Raw genomic sequence first — 26,020 nt, forward strand, 5'->3', positions numbered from 1 at the left:
TACAAGTTTATATGCCAACTAGCTCTGCAGATGACGAAGAAATTGATGAAATGTATGATGAGATAAAAGAAATTATTCAGGTAGTGAAGGGAAATGAAAATTTAATAGTTATGGGTGACTGGAATTCGAGAGTAGGAAGAGGGAGAGAAGGAAACACAGTGGGTGAATATGGATTGGGGTTAAGAAATGAAAGGGGAAGCCCCCTGGTAGAGTTTTGCACAGAGCATAACTTAATCATAACTAACACTTGGTTCAAGAATCATACAAGAAGTTATACATGGAAGAATCCTGCAGATACTAGAAGGTATCAGATAGATTATATAATGGTAAGACAGAAATTTAGGAATCAGGCTTTAAGCCGTAAGACATTTCCAGAGGCAGATGTGGACTCTGACCACAGTCTATTGGTTATTACCTGTAGATTAAAACTGAAGAAACTGCAAAAATGTGGGAATTTAAGGACATGGGATCTGGATAAGCTGAAAGAACCAGAGGTTGTACAAATTTTCAAGGAGAGCATAAGGGAACAATTGACAGGAATGGGGGAATGAAACACAGTAGAAGAAGAATGGGTAGCTCTGAGGGATGAAGTAGTGAAGGCAGCAGAAGATCAAGTAGGTAAAAAGACGAGGGCTAGTGGAGATCCTTGGGTAACAGAAGAAATATTGAATTTAACTGATGAAAGGAGAAAATATAAAAATGCAGTAAATGAAGCAGGCAAAAAGGAATACAAACGTCTCAAAAATGAGATCGACAGGAAGTGCAAAATGGCTAAGCAGGGATGACTAGAGGACAAATGTAAGGATGTGGAGGCTTATCTCACTAGGGGTAAGATAGATACTGCCTACAGCAAAATTAAAGAGACCTTTGGAGATAAGAGAACCACTTGTATGAACATCAAGAGCTCAGATGGAAACCCAGTTCTAAGCAAAGAAGGGAAAGCAGAAAGGTGGAAGGAGTATATAGAGGGTCTATACAAGGGCGATGTACTTGAGGACAATATTATGGAAATGGAAGAGGATGTAGGTGAAGATGAAATGGGAAATACGATACTGCGTGAAGAGTTTGACAGAGCACTGAAAGAACCTGAGTCAAAACAAGGCCCCGGGAGTAGACAACATTCCATTGGAACTACTGACAACCTTGGGAGAGCCAGTCCTGACAAAACTCTACCATCTGGTGAGCAAGATGTATGAAACAGGCGAAATTCCCTCAGACTTCAAGAAGAATATAATAATTCCAATCGCAAAGAAAACAGGTGTTGACAGATGTGAAAATTACCGAACTATCAGTTTAATATGTCACAGCTGCAAAATACTAATGTGAATTCTTTACAGATGAATGGAAAAACTAGTAGGTGTGGACCTCGGAGAGCATCAGTTTGGATTCCGTAGAAATGTTGGAACACGTGAGGCAATACTGACCTTACGACTTATTTTAGAAGAAAGATTAAGGAAAGTCAAACCTACGTTTCTAGCATTTGTAGACATAGAGAAAGCTTTTGACAATGTTGACTGGAATACTCTCTTTCAAATTCTGAAGGTGGCAGGGTAAAATACAGGGAGCGAAAGGCTATTAACAATATGTACAGAAACCAGATGGCAGTTATAAGGGTCGAGGGGCATGAAAGGGAAGCAGTAGTTGGGAAGGGAGTGAGACAGGGTTGTAGCCTGTCCCCGATGTTATTCAATCTGTATATGGAGCAAGCAGTAAAGGAAACAAAAGAAAAATGTAGAGTAGGTATTAAAATCCATGGAGCAGAAATAAAAACTTTGAGGTTCGCCGATGACATTGTAATTCTGTCAGAGACAGCAAAGGACTTGGAAGAGCAGTTGAACAGAATGGACAGTGTGTTGAAAGGAGGATATAAGATGATCATCAACAAAAGCAAAACGATGATAATGGAGTGTGGTAAAATTAGGTCGGGCAATGCTGAGGGAATTAGATAGGAAATGAGACACTTAAAGTAGTAAAGGAGTTTTTGCTATTTGGGGAGCAAAATAACTGATGATGGTCAAAGTAGAGAGGATATAAAATGTAGACTGGCAATGGCAAGGAAAGAATTTCTGAAGAAGAGAAATTTGTTAACATTGAGTATAGATTTAACCATCAGGAAGTCGTTTCTGAAAGTATTTGTATGGAGTGTAGCCATGTATGGAAGTGAAACATGGGCAATAAATAGTTTGGACAATAAGAGAATAGAAGCTTTTGAAATGTGGTGCTACAGAAGATGCTGGAGGTTAGCTGGGTAGATCACACAACTAATGAGGAGGTATTGAATAGGATTGGGGAGAAGAGGAGCTTGAGGCACAACTTGACAAGATAAGGGACCGATTGGTAGGACATGTTCTGAGGCATCAAGGGATCACAAATTTAGCACTGGAGGGCAGCGTGGAGGGTAAAAATCGAAGAGGGTGACCAAGAGATGAATACACTAAATAGATTCAGAAGGATGTAGGTTGCAGTAAGTACTGGGAGATGAAGAATCTTGCACAGGATAGAGTAGCATGGAGAGCTGCATAAAACCAGTCTCAGAACTGAAGACCACAACAACAACTACAACAACAACATAAGAAATTACTGCTTAGAATGGTGTCAAATTTGAGTAGAATATTGCCGAAGAAGGGGGAAACATTGTGGAAACAAAGAAATTTAACGAAAATTTTCCACGTAAATGATGCTGTAAGCATCATAACATAAATGGGTTCACCTACAAATAGCAGACAAATTGCAATGAGATGCCTATAGTGCAAGTTGCACATTAAGCTAAATGTACTGTCCATGTGCGTGACTGCACAAGTTTGGCCGGTCATATGGATTTAGGTTTTCTACAACTTCCCTCAATCACTTAGGGCAAATGCTGGGATGGTTTCCTTGAAAAGGCACGGCCGACTTCCTTCCGTATCCCTCAAGGCCAAAAACCTCATAAAAAGCAACGACATTGGTTTTTAATTGTCCTGAAGCCAAAAATGACATGAAAAACAACAACAAAATTGGTTTTTAATTGTTGTGGAACTGACACAAGACATGTTTATTCAGTATGCTGTCTACCATTTTCTGCCACAGGCTGGAATCAAGAAACAGCATGTTCCAGAAAGAGGTCACATTCAGAATGTGTTGTGCAACATGTGCCTTCAACTCAGCAACTTTTGTAATCGGGACACTGAACACCGTCTTTCATACTACTCAATAGCCAAAAGTCACACATATTGAGATCAGGCTGTATGTAAATGACTGCTTATTATTCTAGCACTTCCAAAATGCATCTGCAACAGCTGCTTCACTGGCTGTGAAATGTGTGGAGGAGTGCCATCTAGCATAAAAATGATCCTACCCATACATTAACATTGTTGAGGGGCTGGAATGACATTGGTATTTATCAGTGATGGTACAGGTAACTGGACCCATAGGACTCACTTTTTAAAAAAAATGGCCATACAATTAATGATGCCGTCGAACCACACCATATAGTTACCTTTGCAGAAATTCAAGAACAAATGTTTGTCTTACTGTCAGATCACCATAAAGCAACTCATGAACATGATAATTTAATGTGGATAGCAAAGCAGGATATTTTGTAGAATTTTATACACCATGCTGATAGGCATGTCCAAAGATCAGGCAATTCCCCATGTCATGCATGTTTCCATACCACCACTCGACTTTTCCTGCAATGATGTGGCCATACCGTGTACTGACTTTGGATCAATTATCTTCCTCTGTCTTCTACACTACACTTCAAAAGGACCTGTATTTTTTAATTTCATAATCATTTCCTCAAGACCCTTGGCAGACATTGGATCAATGCCTCTTTTCATACCCGTGAGTGTCACAGCTTCTGCAGAGCTACTGGTGCACAGTCACCATACTTGTAAAAAGAGCTTTACCAGCAGCACTTGATCCTGGATTGCAATAGTCATGTTGAGCAGGTCAAATGCAAACTGAGGAACAGCTGTGTATTTTGTATATTCTGCCCCTTACCATGCCATCTAGTGATAAAATGTTCAAACCATATATACACATAGGTATGCCTATATACCTGTTGAAGGATTTTGATTTCGGGCACACAGTTTCATCCACTAACTACAGCCTCCATCATTGCCTGGAACATGTCATTCCAGAGGTTCAAAATTGCTCTGCCTGATATTCCTGGGGCCTAGGTGTTGCAGAGCCCAAACTCTATAAAAGGTCATTTTTTGTGGGAACTGGCACTGTACCTGTAACTGGCTACTGTGAAACTTGTCAAAACATTGTTTTGACATACTGTTATTTGACTTATAACCAAAAATGGTTTCACCAGTGAAATTTGCAAGGGAAGCTAATATTCTCATAAATTTCTTCATGTTAGCACCCAAACTTTTTGCCATTCCATCTACATTTGAATGGTTCTATTTTCAGTTTTCTTTGCCTGTGATAGCAGCTGAATTTTAAAAATAAATAAATAATAGTGTTCTTTACTGATTTTAAAAATCCAAGATCTTATCATTAACCTAGATTATTTTATTTTCAGGATCTTGTGTGAGACTGTGAAGGATTTTACAATGCGAGCAGCTGAAATCAGTTTAGGACAAGGTGATGATCAGTTTGGTGGAAAATGCAAAGTTCTTAATGAGAAGCTTGATTTGCTATTGGCTACACTACATGATGAAGAGAAGATTGCAAAGCCTGAGGTATAATGCATAATGATTATTTATTATCATGAGCACACAAACAATCACAGGAATGCAGTGATTAAGTGAGAGTTTGAAATGAGCATAATATGTTGAAGAAATGGAAGTGGATGTTTCTGATTTCTTGTGACAATGAAAAGAACAGATTAACTCAGAACCACGAACCAATACAATTTAACAGTGAAGAACATCTTCAGCCAATAATTATCAAAGTAAAATAAAGCAGTCATAAACTTGAATGTTGGTCTGAACACCGTAATGCTCTAGTAGCCTTTGTATAGTTGGGAATGGTTTTTCTCTTTGCCATCTTGTAACCTCCTATTGGTTCATTTAGCCTGTTATATGAGAATGTACAGTTAAATGTAGAATTTTAACCATAGTAATATTTGATCTTTTTACATAGGCAATGCACGTTGTTGAGCCACCTTTTGAGAATCAGCTCTAACAGTTTAAAGTCTGAGATAGTTTTGTTAAAAAACTGTGTTTGTGTGCCCATGTGTCAGAATTAAGTATTGCTTTCAAATACTGTGAGCATAGGACCCATTTACCTCTGCTGTGAATTTTTTATTTCTATATTTATCAGTTCTATGAAACTTTTTATAGCTCTCTATATGTAAAAGTTTGAAAGTAATGTTAAAATATTGAATTAATTTGTAATTGATTTAATATTTTATTCTGTTTTATAGCTGGGAATGTTCAGTTCGGATGCTTTCTTTTAATGGTAATTTTCTTCAGTATGTAAGAGAATCTTATGTGCTAGTGACACACGGGAATAATAAGCTAGTTTATTAATACTATTTTGGTGTGTTGTTTGATCATGAGCTGCAGATATAAAAACATGTTACAATTACTGATTTCACAGTTGTAAACCAATGAGCAGCTGAATTAGAGGCATCTACATAGTAGCGTGTTAACAACTCTATCTGATTTCATGTCACTGTGGAGCCTTCCTTAAATCATTATGTCACAGTTTACAAGAAATAGGTTGGTGCTTTGTCCTGATGAAGGTGCAGGTAACCTGTGGTATACTGAAGGCAATAAAACAGATTCACATTATCAACCTGTAGGCTTATGTAGCCTGTCATTAGCTGGTGTCAGGTAATGGTAGGTTTATTGGCACCACCATTTCATCCCATTTAAATATGCCCCACATGAGAATACCTCCAGAACTTGCTTAAATGGTGCCCTGCTGAAAAAAGAACTACATCATACCATGCGATTTTTTGTACTCAGTATTCTGCCATTGGTTTGTACCAACATATACCATGAATAACCAGTCAAGGTAACCTTTTGTCCACATTTTGAGCATCTGGTGGCCATGTTGTTCCTTTGGCCACATTAATTTGTATGCCCTTTGAGATAAGGGTTCTGTGCCCTATAGGGACGAGTTGGTTCATGATAGTACACTGTGTCACTGGTTGATGTTGTCCATCATTGAAATGGCAAGAGATTTGCTCCACTATGGAACTTCTATCTGTTGCTACAATCTATGATAATTGACAGTGGCGTCTGTCTTTCAAATGTTGTTTCTTATTTTTCCATTTATTTACCCATCATCAAGCATTGTAAACACTGTTGATTTTATCATTGTTTGTACAAAATAAGAAGTGTCATTGTGATACATACACATATGTACAGTGCATATCTGTATTATAAGGCATCTTGTGTTAGTAATGTGTTAATGTAAATGAGCTGTATGCAACATAAGTAATGCTACAGCTGGACAATACACACAATAAGGATAAAAAGGTGCACTAAAATTCTAGAAAACCACCACAAAGGAAACATTAATAATTGAAGGCATAACATATTTAATAGAAGAATCACTTTCACTATATGTTTTAAATTCTTTTGTATTCTATAATGCCTTTTGATTGAGCCATCTTTGGGTAGTGTTCCCAAAGACATTCAGTGATGGATTGTTAATCATTTACCTGTGATATGTGTTGTGGTTGTATATAGACTGTTCCTGTTTGTGATTCTGTAGGTTTTCCTTGGTATCAACAAACAACTAAGTGTTTAATTGAATAGTAGAAACTCTAGTTTGGAATACAAGCAATATTAGGAAATGAGTAGATTGATACTCAGACTCTTTGAATTGCAGATAGACACAACAAAATACTGTTATGCATTATAGCTTTTGGCCAAAACCTTCTTCAGTAGAGGAAACATACACACATTCCCACAACCAAGCTCACCTCATACATGCATGAACCCTACCACAGGGAACTTTGACCAGATTCCAGACGGAGGTGCTGGTGGTAGCAGTCATGTGTTTATGATGTGTGCCTGCTTGTGTGAATGTGTGTATGTTTCTTTGCTGAAGAAGGCTATGGCTGAGTGCTATAACATGTAACAGTCTTTTTGTTGTGCCTGTTTGCAACTCAATGGTTCATCTTTATAGTGAGTTGCAATCTCTCCTTTTCCTAATATTGTTAAGTATATAATTGCTTTTTTGTAAGTACTAGTCTTCAAATAAACATCTATAATAGCACAAAAAAGTTTATAATTATGTTTCGGTTCTTAAATATGTAGATTGGACCTGAAGGTGTTTCTGTAAAGTGTGAAACTGGTAGTGTGGTCAATGAAAGCTGAGTTTTACCTGATGTCAGTGATGTTTTCATTCATCACATATGAAGGGATATAACTGTCAACAATTTTAGTTTTAGTTGTTTTTTTAATGATCTGCAGGATACATGATTTCTCACTCAATAAATGCACCTAACCACCTTTTTTGCCAAATAAAAATAATTTTTGTGCCTTAAGAATTGCCCTATAACAATATTTTATAGGTTAAACATCTATGAAAAAGAGCACAATAAGAGTTAAGTAATAACTTGGCACTTACAGAAGTCCCAAGTTGAGTTATCAAATAGATGCCTCAGACTAATTTTATAGATATGTAGTTTTCGTGATTTCCCCACATTGGTTTTGCATCAAGAGGCATGCCAAGAAATCTATTTGATGTGGCATCACTGTCATTACTGCAATGGCATTCCATCTCTCTCCAACACAATAGTTATTTGCAATTCATTTGTTCAGGAGTGTATAATATTGTGTGGAGTGTATATGGTTTGTGCGAAGGATGGAAAAGAAACATTAATTTACCAGTTACTGAAACAGCAACTACTGGAGTAAGTTTAACACACACAAAAGAATAACAGCAGTTGAATCATTAGTTTCCACAACATTTTATGATATCTTTATCAAAAGAGAGAGGCAGAAAAGAAAATATTCAATAGCAAACATGTAAGGATATGATGTTTAATAAGAAGCTTTTTTATATTCCACTTTTGCACTTTACTTTCCTTTTAATTCATAGATTTCTTTCCTTTAGAAATCTACACTTACTCCCCTTACGGCTTTCTTTATTGCTCTTTGTTCTACATGTATAGTCTGCAAGCCACCTCATGGTGTTTGGTGGAGGGTACTTATGGTGCCAATTTCTTTTTCCATCATTCCCCGTGCTATTTGTGAGTGGCGTGTTATAAGAATGATTGTTGATAAACCAAATTAGATCCAATTTCACTGATATTTTTTTCATTGTTGTGATTTCACAAGATGTACGTGGGAGGAGGTAATGTGTTGTCTGACTCTTCCCAGAACTTGCTCTCTTTGAATGTCAATATAAATCTCTCTGTCATGCTTATGTGTCTCTTGTAGCATCTGATACTAGAGCCTGTCAAGAGCGTTATGCTCTCATGCCAACGAAACTATCCTGGGATTCTTTTCTATCTCCCCTATTAACCCAGCTGGTAAGGATCTCAAACTGATGAACAGTACTCAAGAACTGTCAAAAAATTATTTTCTAAGCTGCTGCTTTCATAGTTTGAAGTACATTTCTTTAATATCTTTTCTGTGAATCTCACTCTGGTATCAGCTTTCCTAGAAATTGTTTTATGTGTCATTCCTCTTTAGGTTGCTCCAGACAGTTACTTTCTAGGTATTGTATGGTAACTATTACTCCCAGTGAATTTTTGCCAATTTTGTAATGAAACTGTAGTGGATTTCTTCACCTATTTATGCATAATATGTGGCATTTATGTAAGTTTGGGGTCAACTGCCAGTCCCCTGCACCAATCATCAATCCTGTGTTTGTTTTCTAGTAGTTTGCTACAATCTTCTGGCGTATAGATAACTACAACATCTGTGAACAGCCTCATGAAGCATCCAGCGTTATCTGTTAGATCATATATATATATATATATATATATATATATATATATATATATATATATATATATATAGAGAGAGAGAGAGGGAGAGAGAGAGAGAGAGAGAGAGAGAGAGAGAGAGAGAAACTTCCACATGGGAAAAATAAATTAAAAACAAAGATTCCAAGACTTACCAAGCGGGAAAGCGCAGGGCAGACAGGCACAATGAACAAAACACACAAACACACACACAGAATTACTAGCTTTCACAACCGATGGTTGCTTCTTCAGGAAGGAGAGGGAAAGAGGAAAGGATGTGGGTTTTAAGGGAGAGGGTAAGGAGTCATTCCAATCCCGGGAGCGGAAAGACTTCCCTTAGGGGAAAAAAAGGACAGGTGTACACTCGCGCGCACACACACACACACACACACACACACACACACAAGCAGACATATATGTCTGCTTGTGTCTGTGTATGTGCGGATGGATATATGTGTGTGTGTGTGTGCGAGTGTACACCTGTCCTTTTTTTCCCCTAAGGGAAGTCTTTCCGCTCCCGGGATTGGAATGACTCCTTACCCTCTCCCTTAAAACCCACATCCTTTCGTCTTTCCCTCTCCTTCCTGAAGAAGCAACCATCGGTTGCGAAAGCTAGTAATTCTGTGTGTGTGTTTGTGTGTTTTGTTCATTGTGCCTGTCTGCCCTGCGCTTTCCCGCTTGGTAAGTCTTGGAATCTTTGTATGTGTGGTGTTCGTGAAATTACTTTTAAATCTGTCAATTTTGTTCTGTCATGGGTATATGTTGTGTTTCTTCTATGAGGGAGTCCTGATTCCAGTCATGACCTGGTTTGATCGTTGGTAATATATTTTATTCATTAAATGACACCTTCCTGAAGTTGATGTACATAACATCAACCTGGTGCTGCTGTGTATGGTGCTCTGGATCTCTTTGACAAACAGAGTGAGCTGAATTTCGTAGGGTCTATGTTTATGGAAACCATGTTGACCTTTATAGAGGAATTTATTTTCCAGCATTGTAAAAATATGTGAGCATAAAATTCTGAGATCTTGAAAAACGCTAAATGAAAGAGGTTCAATGATTTTTTCCTGTGTTTAGTGTGTTTGTGCACCTTTTTCTGGTTGCTATGTCTGAAGTCAGTAAGGAAACCTTCTCCTTCTACTGTCCTGAATCTATTAGTAGCTATGTTTCAGTTTTGCATTTCAATTTTAGTTATATAACACAAGATATAATTAGGTTTCCAATTGAATTAGTACATTATTTCACTGATTTTGCTTACTACTTTTCAGCCAACTGTGACTGGAATATTACCTGAAGGAGAAGAAAAGGGTATTGTGGAACAACCTGAGAAAGAAACTCCTCAGCCAAAAAGGGTAAACATTGTATTTCAAATATTTATTTGCAGTAACTCTGAACATTGAAGCTTTACTGCGTATCCTAGAATACACTGCCAGTATGCCAAAAAGTATAGCCAAATAAACTATTGTGCTATTTAAAAATGAGCCTAAAATGTGCCTCTTTTAACACAAAAGGAAGAAATTATATCCAGAGGAAAGTGGAAAGATTAGCTGTTGCAACTGATATAATATAACTTGAAAAAAGCCTTCATAAAATTAAATCAATAAATATCCTACAAGTTGTGTAACTCCCTCTAAGACCATGAAATTTAATGATCATATAATAAGAATTAATTCTTAATGTGATACCTGAGCAGTATTATTTTATTTGCGAGACCTCTTCTTTAGGTGAAGTAAACAGTAATTATGCTGTGACTCAGGGTGAGGGAATAGGTGTGCAGAATGCAGTTTTCTGCCAGTTTGCAGGGCAATATTAAGTGTACACATCTAATTACATATGAAAACGCCAAAAGCAATAATGCTAAAAGCATAAAATATTAAAATTTGATATTAGAGGCCATAACACTGCTAAACTTTCGCTGAACTGCTTTGTTTTATGAGAAGTTAGAAAACAGTTCCATGTGTGTTTAGTATGAAACATCAGAGGACAAATTCTTTTTCTCTTAGTAGTAGAATTGCAGAAACACAATTGGAGGTCTCTGCTCACTTGCTCATTAAGTAGCGAAGAAAATAAACAAACTAAGGGAAACCACATGTATTCCTATAAGTCTGACATTGTCTCACAAACTAGTCTGACAAAATGAAGATACAGAATGGCTTGCCAGTTCTTTCCTTCTGGAGGTGAAATTCTTAGTACTGGAGAAAGAAAGAAAAGTACAAGAAATTATCCTAGCTTTTGAAGCTATTTGTTCATACCTTGGGGAGGAAAGGTTACTGCCCAGCCATTATGTCTCATAATTTTATGCTTTCTCATGTGAATTTCCCTTTTTATATATCTAACTTGTTATGATTTTCATTACTATAGTCCATTTAAAATTACTTGATAGTTGACATCCATCACTTTGTGCTACAGTGTTGCCATATTGGCTACCGCTTGGTTATAGATGACACGCAAACATGCTAGTTGCTTCATGAGTGCTGAAATGCTGTTCACGTAAATCAGAACAATTTTGGAAGCTGCTGCCATTAGGTAAGATGAGCACACAAGATACTCAGTCAACAGATGATTTTAAATGGCCAATGACTGAACTGTGGCAGACAGCACATTTTGCAGCCCTGAATTTACATTCATGTCCTAACCGAACCACAACATCTTCATGTGCAGTCTCTCTGAGAAAAGAGTGGTCAGCAACCTGCAGCAGAACTAATTATCGTGCTTGCTTTGCTCACAGTGATTAAAGCTGATCTCTATTAGCAAGCTCAAGACAGAAAAAAATTCAGTTTCAGCACTAAAAGTGAACTGTAACTTCTCACCTTTGGAACTCATTTACAGGTTATGGGCAACACAGGCAGATCCCAAAAGAAAGCAGAATGATAGGAAGAAAAATATGAGCAAATAAAAAAGTATGATGATGAAAATGATGCAGCAAAACATTAAAAATAAATTTTTTTGAAACCAATTAATTGAAATAATAATGGTAATTTTGGTAAATATTTAAAAAAGAAAAAGAAATATTTTCATTTGGTGATGTTCGAACCCACCTCCTTCTCTGCCACAGTCTGTGATGTCACCACTGCGCTACAGAATACTTCTTTACCATTAAATTGTTTTATTTTTGTAACCAGTTGCAATAATAATTTTCTGCCTTCATCCAGTATTTGTCCGCTAGTGGCGTATACGAAATATTCATATTTTGTTATCATATTGTGTGTGTGCATGTGCATGTGCACACATGTGTGAGCATGCGTGTGTGTTTCTGACAGGTCATGAAACACAAAATAAAAGAGCTCAACCCAGGATTCAAACACAAGAAGAAAAAAAAGCTAGACAAGGCATTGGAAGTTATTTGACCATTTGCTGTGACAGTTGGGCAATGGTGAACAGTTCAGGTACAAAACTGAGTGGTCTGATCAGAGGAAGACATGTCCAACACATGGAGTGTCAACTATCAAGTAATTTTATTCACAGTATAGTGTATATTGAACTGAATGAGTTAGAATATGAATAAGCAATTTCCTCTTGTGTACTGTCTTTTCCATAATTCCTGTAACCAAATAAGTCACCTCTTACCATGTATCGTTGTTCAGATTATTTTCTCTTCTTTGTATGTTTCTACTTTAATTTGATGGAGCTGTTCTGCCTTCTCTCACAATTTCTCCTCTTCACTTCCAGCTATGTTATATCCACAAATTTCATAGCTTACTGACCTTGCTACTTTCTGTTGTGTCAGTGGAAGCCTTAGTTAATTTGTCTCAGAGAATGCACTTTTTGAGGCGTAATCAGTTAGTTACTCACCCACAGAGGCCAACCACAGCCTATCCCAGGTGCCTCACCTGTGCTATAGATTTTCTGACATCCTTGCCCATGTCATAGTGCAGCTGGAAATTACTCCTATAATGAAGGTGGAACTGGCTGGAAGCCCATAAAAATGACTGGTGAGGTTTAGAAAATGTGAAGAGTTATGCAAACAACCCAGAACTCCAAGTTATGGGAGACTTACTAAAGTATGAGAAGGAAAAGCCATTGCGTGTACCTGCACAGGATAAGATTTGAAACCCTGAGACATCAGCAATCTCTGTCTTGCTTATTATTAATTCTTTCATCTTTTAAGTTCTCAGGTTTTTAAACCTTATCCAGCGCAGGTACCAACAATCAACCTTTCCTTTTCGTAGTGTAAAGCAAGTCTTTCCTGACCTGGGGTTCTGAGTGACTTTTCTGTAACTCTTCCCTTTTTTCTAAATCTCAACAGGCATTTCCTTTCATCCCTCTACCTTTTCTCCCAAGCCTTCTGCCAGAAGATCACGCATTTTCAGATTTTTTCATGTTTGCTCCTACCACTACTTGGTGAGAAGATTTTATATCTGTTCATATTATATTTTCAAACGTTGATTATTTTTGTTGATATGTTTACCATACGTGTTTGGATGAACATAACCAAAATGCCAGCCTTGACTGTCCGTAGTAGTCTGAGGCACAGCATTCACAAGCTCATTATTTGGTACTGTACTGATCATTGTACCTATAAATTTATTTATTTTTCTGTCCATAATTTCGTTTTAACTCCATCATTTGTTCATTTTGTTCCTTCTCACTCCTTGAATGCTTTTTCTTACTTCAGTCATCTACCAAACTTGCTTATTGTCACATTTACATTACCTCTCTATCAATTCATTTTTGTGAATTAGATTTCCTTTCCTCTGTCTTAACTGTTGTAGCATCCTCCTGTCCTATGTCACATTTCATTCTCTCATAACGTTTTATTCTTGCCACACTTGTGCTCTTGTGGCCTAGAGCCATTCTGTCTCCTCTTATTACTGTACATCTTTATGATTGACCTTATCATAATATCTTTATTATCAGAACAGCCAATATTTCTGCCTTGCCTATATTCATCACTATTTGGGTGTCCATACATTATAACTTTCCCTATTATTGCACCTATCATAAGTATTATTCTTTATGAAAATCATATATTTCCAGTGATAGTAATTTTATGGTACATTAACTTTGATGTTGACAGTACAATTATTTTTTTGTCTTCGCCATCTTGCAGCCAGGATATCACTTAGTACACTTTGCTTGCATCTTGTTTACAAACTCACTTTTTTCTTGCTTCTTAAAGTAAGTAAGGTAGCAAACTTGTCAAACTATAGAGCTCCTATTCAACAGCAGCAGGATTCAAATCATCACCTGACTATACTGATTACACCTTTTTTTATCAGTTTCATAAATCATTTCAGGTTTCCTTCAACAAAAAATATTCCTGATTTTCTGTCTCGGATTTGTCCAACTGAACTCAGGCTCATCTCTAATGATCTTCTCAAAGTTAAAATGTTATGTCGTAATTTTGATTCCTATTCTTGCCTATGACATGTGACTCTCCCCCCCCCCCCCCCCCCCCCAATTGTGTCTGATATTTTCACATTACCAATTATACCTCTGCCTGTTGTTACCTTTAAGTGCAGGAAGAGATACTTTGAGAAGATAATGTATTTATTTTTTTTTTTAATTTGATTTATTTATTTCATGTTCCATGGATCCAGGTACCAAGTGAATCATAAGGATATGGAGCCTGTCAAATTGATCAGAGTTCAAATATAATTTACATAACAACAATATAATGTAAATAAAATATTGATTACAGGAGATTACTGAATTCATACAAAATTGTATTTGACTGTGAATGGATGAATAATATAAACAGGAAGAAAACTTTTACTAAATATTACAGTAAATAAATACATGAATACAGTCCTACAATAGATTCTCATTAGGTTTCTAATTGGTTTCCTCAAATTACTTTTGAAATAATTCCTTCAGTAAGACAGTTGACTCTTTCCTTACTGGTTCCTGTGCCTTTGAACTGTCTCTAATGATTGTATTGACAAATGAACATTAAATTAAGAAAAGCAATGAAATGAAAAAAATGGGTTAAATGCTATTTGGCTGGGTAACAAGTTGATACCCTCTTAACAGCGGTTTAAAGAAACTAATACAGGCTGTAAATCTGAGTGTGGAAATTTTCAATATGTGTGTTACTGTTCACAGATTACACAGTAGGAAGAAAATTTGTGATATATGCTAATATTTGCTACTTTCTTATGTTGTAGTTGCAGTTTGCCCAAAAAGAGGCATTAATGTCGAGGGCAAATAGCCTTAAGAAAGCAGTAAGGCAGTTAGTGGAACATACGGAACAAGCTGTTGATGAGCAAAATAGTCAGCAACAGCAACAGCAGCAGCAGCAACAGCGCAAGAGGTCGCATGACCTTCGGCCAATGGACTCGTTAAAGGTTCTCAGTTTTATTATTTTACATTTTGTACTATATCCTTCATACATTTGAGAAGTAGAAAATATCAGCTTATGAAAATAAGAAATTAAAAAAGAGAGGGTCTACAATCTCACAAGAGTAATTAATGTAAATGGAAGTTACTCTGTAAATCAACATGAACATTTTTAGTTGAGATATTGATGGGAAAAAGTAAGGTTTACTGTGTCTTTTAGTAATTGTAGTAAATAATGTTAGTACTTACTTGTACTTGCATAAGTTGCAAATTGATTGTAAATAAATCAAGCTATACACCAAAATGTAAGTGTATTACAAATACAGTTACATCACCAATGGAAATTCCTGTATGTAATAATATGTAAAATAAAGGAGAGGCAACCACTCACCTGTAACTGACTGATGTGTGGTGCATAGAAACACACAACAGAAAACTATTTATACTACCTTTTGAGCTCTTGCTCTTCCTCTGGTACACACACACACACACACACACACACACACACACACACACACAGATGCCCAAAAGTACACACTTGTGGCCATGATGAGAGTGACTGTTGCTTGGGCAGATGAAAATTAAGAGGGTGTGGAGAAGGATGCATGAGGAAAGGAGGGGTACTGGGATAGTGTGATGCAAGTCTTTCCACTGATGACTCAACAACTGCACAACAAGATGAAAGGAGTTCAGAGATTAGAGCACATATGAGGTAGAGAGAGAGGAGGAAGGGAGAGAGAAAATGAGAGGAGGGTGGAGATGAAGTGGGAAACATGAAGGCAAGAAAGAAAGGGGGAGGGGTGGAAAGGAGGGGAAGAAGAGGAGAATTGGAGGGGGCAGGTAGAGGGATAGAGAGAGGTGGGTGAAGAGAGAGAGAGAGAGTGAGAGAGAGAGAGAGAGAGAGAGAGAGAGAGAGAGAGAGAGAGAGAGTGGAAGGGGGGAGGGGGGGGGGGGGGAAGAGTGCTAGGACGAGGCAGTCCATGATCTGGTTGGGGAAGGAGTGGTGTGGACAGAAGTGAGAAGGGGAGAGGTAATGTGAGGCAGTGTGAAACAGGTTAACAGTTGTTTAGGCCAAGGGGAGTACAGGATATGCTGGAGAGACAATTCCTACCTGTATATTTCAGAATATCTAGTGCTGGAAGGGAGTGTCCCAATGGCTCACTTAGTGAAATATCTGTTGAAGCCATTTGTGTTGTTGCATGCAGCATGTTCAGCAACTGTATAGTTATGGTCATGTTTGGGGTTTGCCACAGTTTGGTGGCGGCTGTTCATGTGAGTAGGCAGTTGGTTACATGTCAAGCCAACATAGAATGCTGTAAAATACAGCTTGTTGGTTGTCATGCCAAAGTGCCCACTGTGCTGCGTTCTACATGAGCATGACAACCAACAAGCTGTCATCTACCCCCATCACCAAGGCTGCTTCTCCCATCATGTGCTGTTGCTGGCAATCTGACCTCAGTAGCCAGATTGTGGTCATGTATGTGTGAGTTGCGATCTCATGAGTGTATGTTGTCTAATTTTGATGAAGACCTTTTTGGCTGAAAGCTTACTTTCTTGACAGTCTTTTTGTTGTGCCTATCTGCAGCTCAACATCTCCGCCATACGGTGAGTAGCAATCTATCCTTCTCATAATAGTGGCATATGAAAGCACATGCTATGTCAGTCAGATTAATTTTGTTTTTTAAAATTTCTTTATTTTAGAAAACTTCTTTGAAATGAATGTTAGCATTTATAATGTGATCATCGTATACATTTTGGATGTACATGTCTGTAGCACAAACATAAATATTACCAAATGTGTGAACCCATGAAAAAGCCACAGATGACTGCAAGTGAAAAAACAAGTTTTTGTAAATACAGTCCACCCTTTGAAGCATTTGATCTTACACCTTATTAATGGTCACAGTGAAAGCTACTGTTCTTGGGAATTGTTGTCGTTTGGGAAGGCTAGGTTGTGTCAGAAGGTGTGAGGTTAATGAGGTGTATGAGCAGTCAATGAATTTAGCAGTGATGATGTCCTCATCTAATTGAATCACAACAATCTTAAAGCATTAATTAATTCAGGAGTAGCAGTAAACTTCAAATTAACATAACAATAGTATTTTTAGTTAAAAGCAATTGAGAGGTGGTAAACTGGACAGATTAAAAGAGTTCAAAAATTCTAGGGGATGTGGTTAAATGTTATTTATTTCTTCAAGTGGGACAGAATTAGAACTAAGGTAAACCTATGCCTCTCCAGGTAACAAATTGGAAATGTATATTCATTAACTGTTGTACAATCATCATTTCTGGTCACAGAATCACTGTTGAATAGAATTGCTAAAGATTTTGTTCATTGATTTCTGTGGCACTGAATATTGTGGCAATAAAACTATCATGATTACAATAATACTGTTTAGGAATTTTTATACAGATTAATAGTAATTAGATTACAAGAAGTGATACATAATGTTGCATATAGTGTAAAGTAACAAAGAATTAAACTATAAAAATAAATATGCATGTTAGTGGTGTTAAGACTTGGGGAGTGTAAGGTAATGTAGCAAATGCTGTGAAAGTAACAAGGAAGCAAAAGTGAAATCAAGCTGCAAATCAGGTTATAAAATTAAACAGTACTTATCTGTGATGATGAACATTGATACAATTCAGTTCATTCATACACTTCAGATGCTTGCTTAAAGCAAGTAAATAACTCAAACCGCTTTTGTTCACAAAATTAAAATTACATTGTTGATAGACAGCACCTTCTAAATTCTTTTTGTCAGCTTGTATGACCAAAATCTCATGATAGACCGTACTTGTGTAAAGCATCGAAACAACAGCAACAGCTGTTGTGAATGTTAGTTATAAAGGCTGTCAATCGATACACATCTTCTACAGTAACTTGATAAAAATGTTTTCAGACTAAAGTTCTTTAATGAAAACAATAACTTTAAACTAAATTAGTATTTTTCATCGTAAGTGGTGAACAAAATTTTCAAAATGATGTCTTCTTCATTAATTTTGATTAAGAAATATGGGAGATATGGTGTACCAACAAGAAAAAAACTTTGAGAAATAGTATTTACGATCATTCTAATCTCTTGTCATAAAATTTGCAGGAATGTTTGTACACTTTCTCATTCACACCACTTGACCCACTCCATATTTTTCTCTCTGTACATTTACATCTACATCCACAGCCTGTAAACCACTGTGAATTGCATTTAAAGAGTACTTCCCATTGTACCATGCCCTTGGGTTCTTCATTTTCCATTTGCCTATGTAGTGTGGGAAGAGTGACTGCATAAATACCTCTGTGCATGCTGTAATTAGTCTAATCTTGTCTTTGCACTCTCAGTTAGATGTAGGAGGCTATAGAATATTCCTAGATACCATGTGCAATAGTGGTTCTTGATACTTTGTAAGAAGTAGGTTTTCATGGGATTATTGGCATCTGTCTTGAGGTGTCTGTTTTTTCAAGTTATGTAGCACTTACATGATGCCCTCAGCATGGGTCAAATGAATGTGTGACCATTAACATCGTCATTCTAAGCATTCAGTCAGTATCCCCTCTGTTATCTCTCTCACTGTGAAGTTATAATGATAGGTACTGGCAGAGTGGATCGTGAGTTGTGTTTCCAAATCATTTCACATTTGGAAAAGAATCAAGTAAATTTTGGATAGGAAAATGAGCTGTACTGTTAAATGAAGTGAAGGAGTTCTTCTTTGCTGGTGGGTCCAGAACTCTAAGATATCATTAGTGAATTTTTTATTGTGCTAGGAGCACAAAAAATGGTTCAAATGGCTCTGAGCACTATGGGACTTAACTTCTGAGGTCATCAGCCCCCTAGAACTTAGAACAACTTAAACCTAACCAACCTAAGGACATCACACACATCCATGCCCAAGGCAGGATTCGAACCTGCGACCATAGTGGTCGCGTGGTTCCAGACTGAAGCACCTAGAACTGCTTGGCTACTCCGGCCAGCATGCTAGGGGCACAATAGAGTATTTGGAGTTGAGGTGTGATTCCTCTCTGTAATCTTTGAAAAAGATAACATATATTGAGAGTCTTGTGCTTTCCTCAACCACCTCCTCGATTTGTTTTTGTGTCGAGGTGAAATTGGTTAGCATGTTGAGCAATGTGTTTGGGAGACTCTCGGTTGGGCACTGGGAGAGGTAGTGTTTAAGACAGAGATTCTATTTCTACGTGCTATGTTGATGCAGAAAGATATTAATGGTGACAAGGGATGTTGCAGCTAGGAGGAGGAAATGGATGTGAGATGCTCCTGCAAGTGGTTGTTATTCTTGTATAGAATGAGAGGTACTAGGTGATAGGTTGCTTGAGCTGGTCATCCAAAGTTGAGAACCGTTTGGTTTGAAACTTTGAATGCTACCACATCTGAACAGCCAGGATTATTATCTTTGTGCATTCAGGTAGTAGGTAAAGGGCAGGGTTGTGCAAATCAGGAGAGGTAAAAAGTTCTATAGTGCCACCTATCAGATCTTCTGAAGGTCTAGAGACTTTACAATTATTTGCATCTCAGTCTAGATGGGTGGAATGGGGTCATGTGGAACACTTTTAAACATCTTAGAGTTGGTACATTCTCTCTTGTACTCCCTATGGTCAAGTGTCACTAGAGTAAAACCCATACTTAGTGAGCGGATATTTAGAGAGCAGAATTCCTTAAGATCACCGTTAATACAAGAATAAGGCAGAAAAATGTCTGAAGATATGGTTCAGGAAGTGTTGGGAGTCAGTGCTTAAAGAGAAGGAGTTCTACAATGATTGCATATGTTTTGGGGAAACTGAGGAGGATCATTTTGATATTGAGTTTGGAACTGGCAGGCTTCAGCGCTGATTCTTTTGTTTGTGGGTTAGGATTGTATGGTGAAATGTTATTTTCAAAGGAGCTTCCAGCCAAATGAGATGATATCTGTAATAAGAGCAGTGTGGCTGAGTGTTTTGATGTAATGGATGTCTCCAGAGCAGCATGCACTCCTATGCAGTCATTATACATTTGTTGCACAGCTACAGTAAAAAGTATTCTATGACACATATTCTATCCAAGAATCAGGAAAACAAAAACATAGGAGTTAATAGTCCATAGTCCAAATTTCTCCCAATTGCTTTGTTGTCTATTACCACTCAGAATAGTGTGCAATTTCTATTGGATCTGATAGTAGGAGGAATTGGTCAAGGAAAGCAGGTGAGTTAAAATATGCAAGTCAGTGACTGACTGTGGAAAATCAGATTACTGTAGATGTGATGATTTGATTTGCCAGAAAATATTATTTATGATGTCTGACAAAAGAAACAAGATTGCTGCTGCAAATTTGCACAGTTGTGTAGTTAATAGTGATGATTACCTTTTATTTAAATTAGTTGATATGTTAAGTGCATTGTCAGAAGTTGCAAAATTCTTGTGACTAGCCTTGCTTACAGGCAGCTACCACAGTGCTCCACTTTCCATAACATAAAAAGAATAACTTTAAAGTCTGTTTCTCCTACAAAAATCACATTAAAATATGTAAATACAGATCTCAACAGTGTCATTAAACATGTAGAAAATATGTTCTTAATTTCAGTTAGGACTGGAGTCATGTTAAATTTTATGAAACTGATGTAATGTTTCATGTCTTGGAAACTTATCATGCCATAACTTGAAAATTACTGAATTCATTGAAATACATATTTTTCATTGATTACCAAAATATTTCATTCAAGAATGGATCTCTTCAAAGTTTCATATTGCAGATTATTTGATATGTGTAAGCATAAGGAAAGAATGCTTTTTTCTAATTTTATTATTATTTAAGTCATAACAAGTATGAGGTTAACAGTCTACAACTACTACAAAAACCATATAAAAATTATGAAATTCTCATATGATGTAGATCTCTATACTATGTAACAATGGAAAGTCCAGGTTGGAATATCAACAGTACTGCGTTATGAAAAGGATAGATTGCTACTTACTGTAAAGGTGACATGTTGAATGGTAAACAGGCACAATTAAAAGACTGTTACACATTGATGTTTTGGCCAAAACCTTCTTCAGAAAAGCGCACGCGCGCGCCCACACACACACACACACACACACACACACACACACACACACACACACACACACACACACACACACATATATGACTGCTATCTCTGTATGCTGCAGCCAGGATGTCTCTATAATACCGCTAAGAATGTCAAAAATATGTTCTTGCTTGTGACTTGTGTGAAAGTGTGTGTGTTTTCTTTTAAAGAAGGCTTTGGCTGAGAGCTCAGTATGTAACAGTCTTTTCGTTATGCCTGTCTGCACTCAATATGTCATCTTTACAATGAGTAGCAATCTATCTTTTTCATTGTAGCGACCGCTACTCACATCGACTGCTGTGTTCGCACATGGTAGTTCCGTTCGCACCACCCATAGATATAGTTGTGTTGCGAATTCAGTGACTGCACGACAACAAATGAATGGGGTAAACCACCAAGTTTGCATCCGCTGCTTGGAGCACTGAATAATGTTGTTGGCTACTTAATGGAGTTATAACTTTTGTTTTTATGTTTATTCTGTTCCTTGGTTACTGTTTTGTTGTTTACAAGTTACATATATCTACTGTGTTTATTTTTCTGTAATACTAAGTAATAAACCATTCAAGTACATTATCAGTACATGTTTGAATGTAATTAGGTACGGATAGATCTACACAACGAAAATATACCCGTCATCATAATATTTTCTCTCTAATATTTCTAAGAATGTCAAAAATTTGTTCTTAACTTTAATTACAGCTGGAGGTTTCCTATTTTAGAACTGGCAGGCATAATGTTTTGCACAATAGATGTCACCACATTGGAAGCCAACAATGTCTGGCTCTCATTCATGTACTGCTGGAAGGAGCTGCTTAGCCAACTTGCTTTCGAAGGACTATAGGACTCATTTAAGTCTATTCATGTCTGTTTTCATTCCTTTCACTGCTCAGAACATTTACGCATTTCTTCTTCTATGAGACTGCATAGATGCTCTGCTGTTTCTGTCTTCTGGTTAAACAGATATCTGTGATAAACTGTTCACATAATGCCACTGGGTTGTTGAATTTTTATGTAACTATTCAAGAATGACACAGTTCAAGGTCAAGAAACAATTGTGCACAGCTACACTATGATCAACAGTTCTTACTCATACAAGCAAGTGTCATTGTTTTTCATCTGTGATACATATACTAACAGGCGCAAAAAACCCAACATGTTAACTTTAAAAAAAAATTCAAATTCCAGTCTCTTTTATGACACTGATTTACTATTTCATGATAAAATATTGTGGTACAGTCCCGTCTAGGCAACAGAACAATGAAAAGAAAAGAAAAGAAAAGAAAATTATAAACAAATTAAGCCAGAGATGTGGAAGAAACGTGAATGGATTTACACACCAGCACATTTTAAGGAAGCTCTTGAAGGTAATGCACCTCTGTTTTGTTTGTATATACTTCACACCAATCATAGCATCCAATCTTTTATGCCTGCCCCTGAGTTGTTGAATTTTGATGACACTAGTCACAGTATCATCTCCTATTCTTTCATGATGGCCACCTGTATGTGCTGTAGGGCCTCTGAATAGTGCTGATAGGCACTTCTTCCCAGCTGGTTCCATACATGCTCAGTTGGATTCAAATCATGGCTATGAGCAATTCAAGGCATAACATGAATCTCCTCTTCATCCAAAAACTTTCACACAGTTCTCTCAACTTGCATGCATACATTCTCATACAGTAGTGTAAAGCCATCTCCAGTAAATGGAACAAAAGGCTTCACTCCACATATTAGTGCGCAGCAAATCTCCCATGCTCAACAGAGACCAGCTCCATCCTTGCAGTCACACTGATTCCTGCTCACACCATCAGAGAACCACCTTGGAGGTGCCGTGGATGAGAATGTGCAAGGAGAATACCTTTCTCCAGGACTACTTCATGCAGGCCATATCATGACTTGTTGCTGAACAACACTCGCTCCTACTGTTGTAGCCTCCAGCTGCAATATTCGTTTGCAAAACATAGTCGATCTCTGCGATACTCTCTGATGGGTTCTGGTCCTGTAGCAGGTCTCCTGCATTGAAGTCTGGCTTCTTCTCGGCAACACTGGCCCCTCAAATTTGATGGTCTAGAATTTGTGCTTCAATGGTAGTGGTGTGATAGCTACAGAGAACTCTGAGTTGTAAAAAATGGTCTTCCCTTGTCAGTTTGCTTATCCCATGTCTGAGCCTTGTTTCCTTGCATAACATGCAGTTTTCCTGTGCATTATTATGGATCTCGAAATTATGAAAGGTGTAGTTTCAATACTTCCGCAGTTTAATGCATGCTGTGATCATCTTCCATCAAAGTAACAGCTTTAGAAGCACATTTACTCCAAAAACTTGGTTATGAGATCCTACAGATGTGTATTTGAAAGGAGAAAAGAGCAAGGTACGACAATAAAGATTAAGAGTGTGTGAAAACATTATTGCCCAATATTCAGTATTGTCTTTTACAGCTGGAACAGAAAATAACAATTAAGGCTAATGCAATAAGTATGCAACACTTCATTTTTTTCTCACAAAGTGATGCCAATAATAAACCAGTAACATACCCTGTCTAAAAATACAAGAGGAAGTACTGTATTTTGATTAAATAGATAATTACATAACATTCATTATGTGTTTTGTTTTTCATACCAGACATTGTAGTTGCATACAACACTTACCTGCAACAACTTGTCTGATAACTCTGGTCATTTCACATTGCTCTGAAAGTTTCTTTTCCATTAATTCATGTGCATCTTTGTATTAATGCTAAGAAGACTTCTGCCCATTTTTTTCTGAGCGATAAAGTACGGAACTTTATTTTGCATCCACCTCCATACAAGCAGTAAAAGTGTTGATATTTCTCTGGTCCACAGATAGTATTGTGCTAAGTAGCTATAATCTTTATTTTCTGTCGAGTCCCCTCAGAGGCGTGTCACACAGCTAGAACAAGTAAAAGGGTGTGGTAAGTAGCCCACAATGGGCAAATTCTTTGGTTGAAACCTCATAAAGGGGATTTGTATAGTATTAAATAGTTAAAAATTTTGAATGATTGCAGAATACTAACCATAAGTATTAGGTTTGTTAACACTTTTACAATTCCAAATAGCTGTCTTTATTAATAAGATTTATCCATCCTGCAGGTACTCTCTTCAATTGACTCAGCATCCAGCACTGAACCAAGCCCATGCCCGTCACCACTTCTCACAGAACGCCTGACATCTATTTCACCTTTGCCAGACTTGAGAAGAGATTCAGCATATGATGAAATGCTTACACTGCCTGCCCCTGATGAGTTTGCTGATGCGGAAGCAAGAAGACGCAGCCTTGAACCACCAGCAGACACTTCTCGTGTTCCATCCAGCAGTCCCAGCCCTGTTGAGATATTCCTTACAGTGCCTTCTGATGATGACAACAGCAGTAGGAGATCTTCAGTGAGTGATAAAGAAGCTAAGGATATTGGAAATCTTATTGTCAAAGACGCAAGTAAATCTTACAGTTCAGAAACAAGTGAATCAGGAGTGAGTGTTATCAGTCCAGATGCTTCTCCCAAGTGTGATTTGGACGTGAAAAGTGCTTTTACTGAAGCTACAGTTCAAGTTCATGTTCCAGCAGTAGCGGATTTGATAGACAGCAAGCCACAAGAAAACCAGGATTATCTTCTTAGTCCAGAAGAAAGAGAAATGCGGGAGCGTGATGTTGCCAGGAGAATATCTGTTGTGTGCCTTGAAGATTTAGGTCACATAGATTCACCAGAGACTACAGAAATGGAACCCAATAGTGAACAAATTGCAGATGATACTTTGGAGGATGACACTCTGGTAATAAAGCATGATGACCTTGATCTTGTGGTAAGGCACCATTTAACAGACACATTAATGGAAGGTGAAGATTTATCTGAGATAAGTTTACGAAGTGAACTTGTAGCAGCAGGTTTTGATGTGTATAGTGGTGGAATAGTGTCTTCTCCCGAGGATGAGACAGAACCGTTAGTGAAAGATGAAATTCCTTTGGATGAAGAAAGCACAAACACTGCCAAAATTGTAAGGGGCTGCAGTTTGGCCCATTTTTCTGAAGGCAACGATATTGCTAGACGATCTTTTTATAAACAAATAAAGCCTGTACGTAAAACTGCGACTGACAAATCAACTATTCAACAAAGTGAGGCCTTAGCAGAACATGAAAGTGAAAATTTAGATGTTGTTAAAATTCAGATTCAGGGCTCTAACAATAACCTTAGTGGAGAACTAGCACCACCTACTAGTGAAGTAGAACATAGACCAAGTCTCACACCATCTGAAGTTGATGAAGAGTTGCTTCAATATCATATAATGGGTCAGAAGGCAGCTGGCTTAATTAGCCCAGATGAAGGTCCTGGTGAGCGACCAAGTGTAAGCCCTAATATTTTCCCCCCAGTGATTAGTGTAATTGTTGACCCACCATCTCCTGCACATTCTGATGACAGAGAGGCCACAGTATACCGGAGATTCAGTGATGACAGCACTGGAAAATGTAAGTACTCCATAGTGATGACAGTTATTTTCTAGTAATAGCGCTCTACTTCTAACACATCAACATGGATGTGGATGTTCAGTTGTGTGTTTCTCCCTTTATCGCCACATTCCATATAAATGGCTGCCAGACAGTAAGTAACAGTGTGGCTGGAAAAATGATGCCACTCCAAACAGTGACAGAATTTAGTACAATCATATTCCTTTCTCCTGTTTATAAAAGCTGTTCCAAGCACATCATCATTGAAGGGCATTTTAAATCTTAATTTTTTTCTTGGTGTTCACTGAAGGATTAAGTCTAAGGATATTTTTGAGTGATTCTTTCATTT

The 26,020-nt window shown here is 37.5% G+C and overlaps 1 protein-coding gene across 1 annotated transcript in view; it reads left to right on the forward strand.

Annotated features, from left to right (window-relative positions):
* The window catches only part of LOC126336611 (diacylglycerol kinase eta), a 1,405,164-nt gene that overhangs the window by 1,222,185 nt on the left and 156,959 nt on the right, over positions 1-26,020 (forward strand). The window contains 4 exon segments of the mRNA XM_050000480.1: positions 4,511-4,670; positions 10,132-10,215; positions 14,971-15,150; positions 24,324-25,692. Of these exon segments, the coding sequence (XP_049856437.1) occupies positions 4,511-4,670; positions 10,132-10,215; positions 14,971-15,150; positions 24,324-25,692 (1,793 nt within the window).

This window comes from Schistocerca gregaria, chromosome 2, assembly GCF_023897955.1.
Source record: "Schistocerca gregaria isolate iqSchGreg1 chromosome 2, iqSchGreg1.2, whole genome shotgun sequence".
Classification (NCBI taxonomy): domain Eukaryota; kingdom Metazoa; phylum Arthropoda; class Insecta; order Orthoptera; family Acrididae; genus Schistocerca; species Schistocerca gregaria.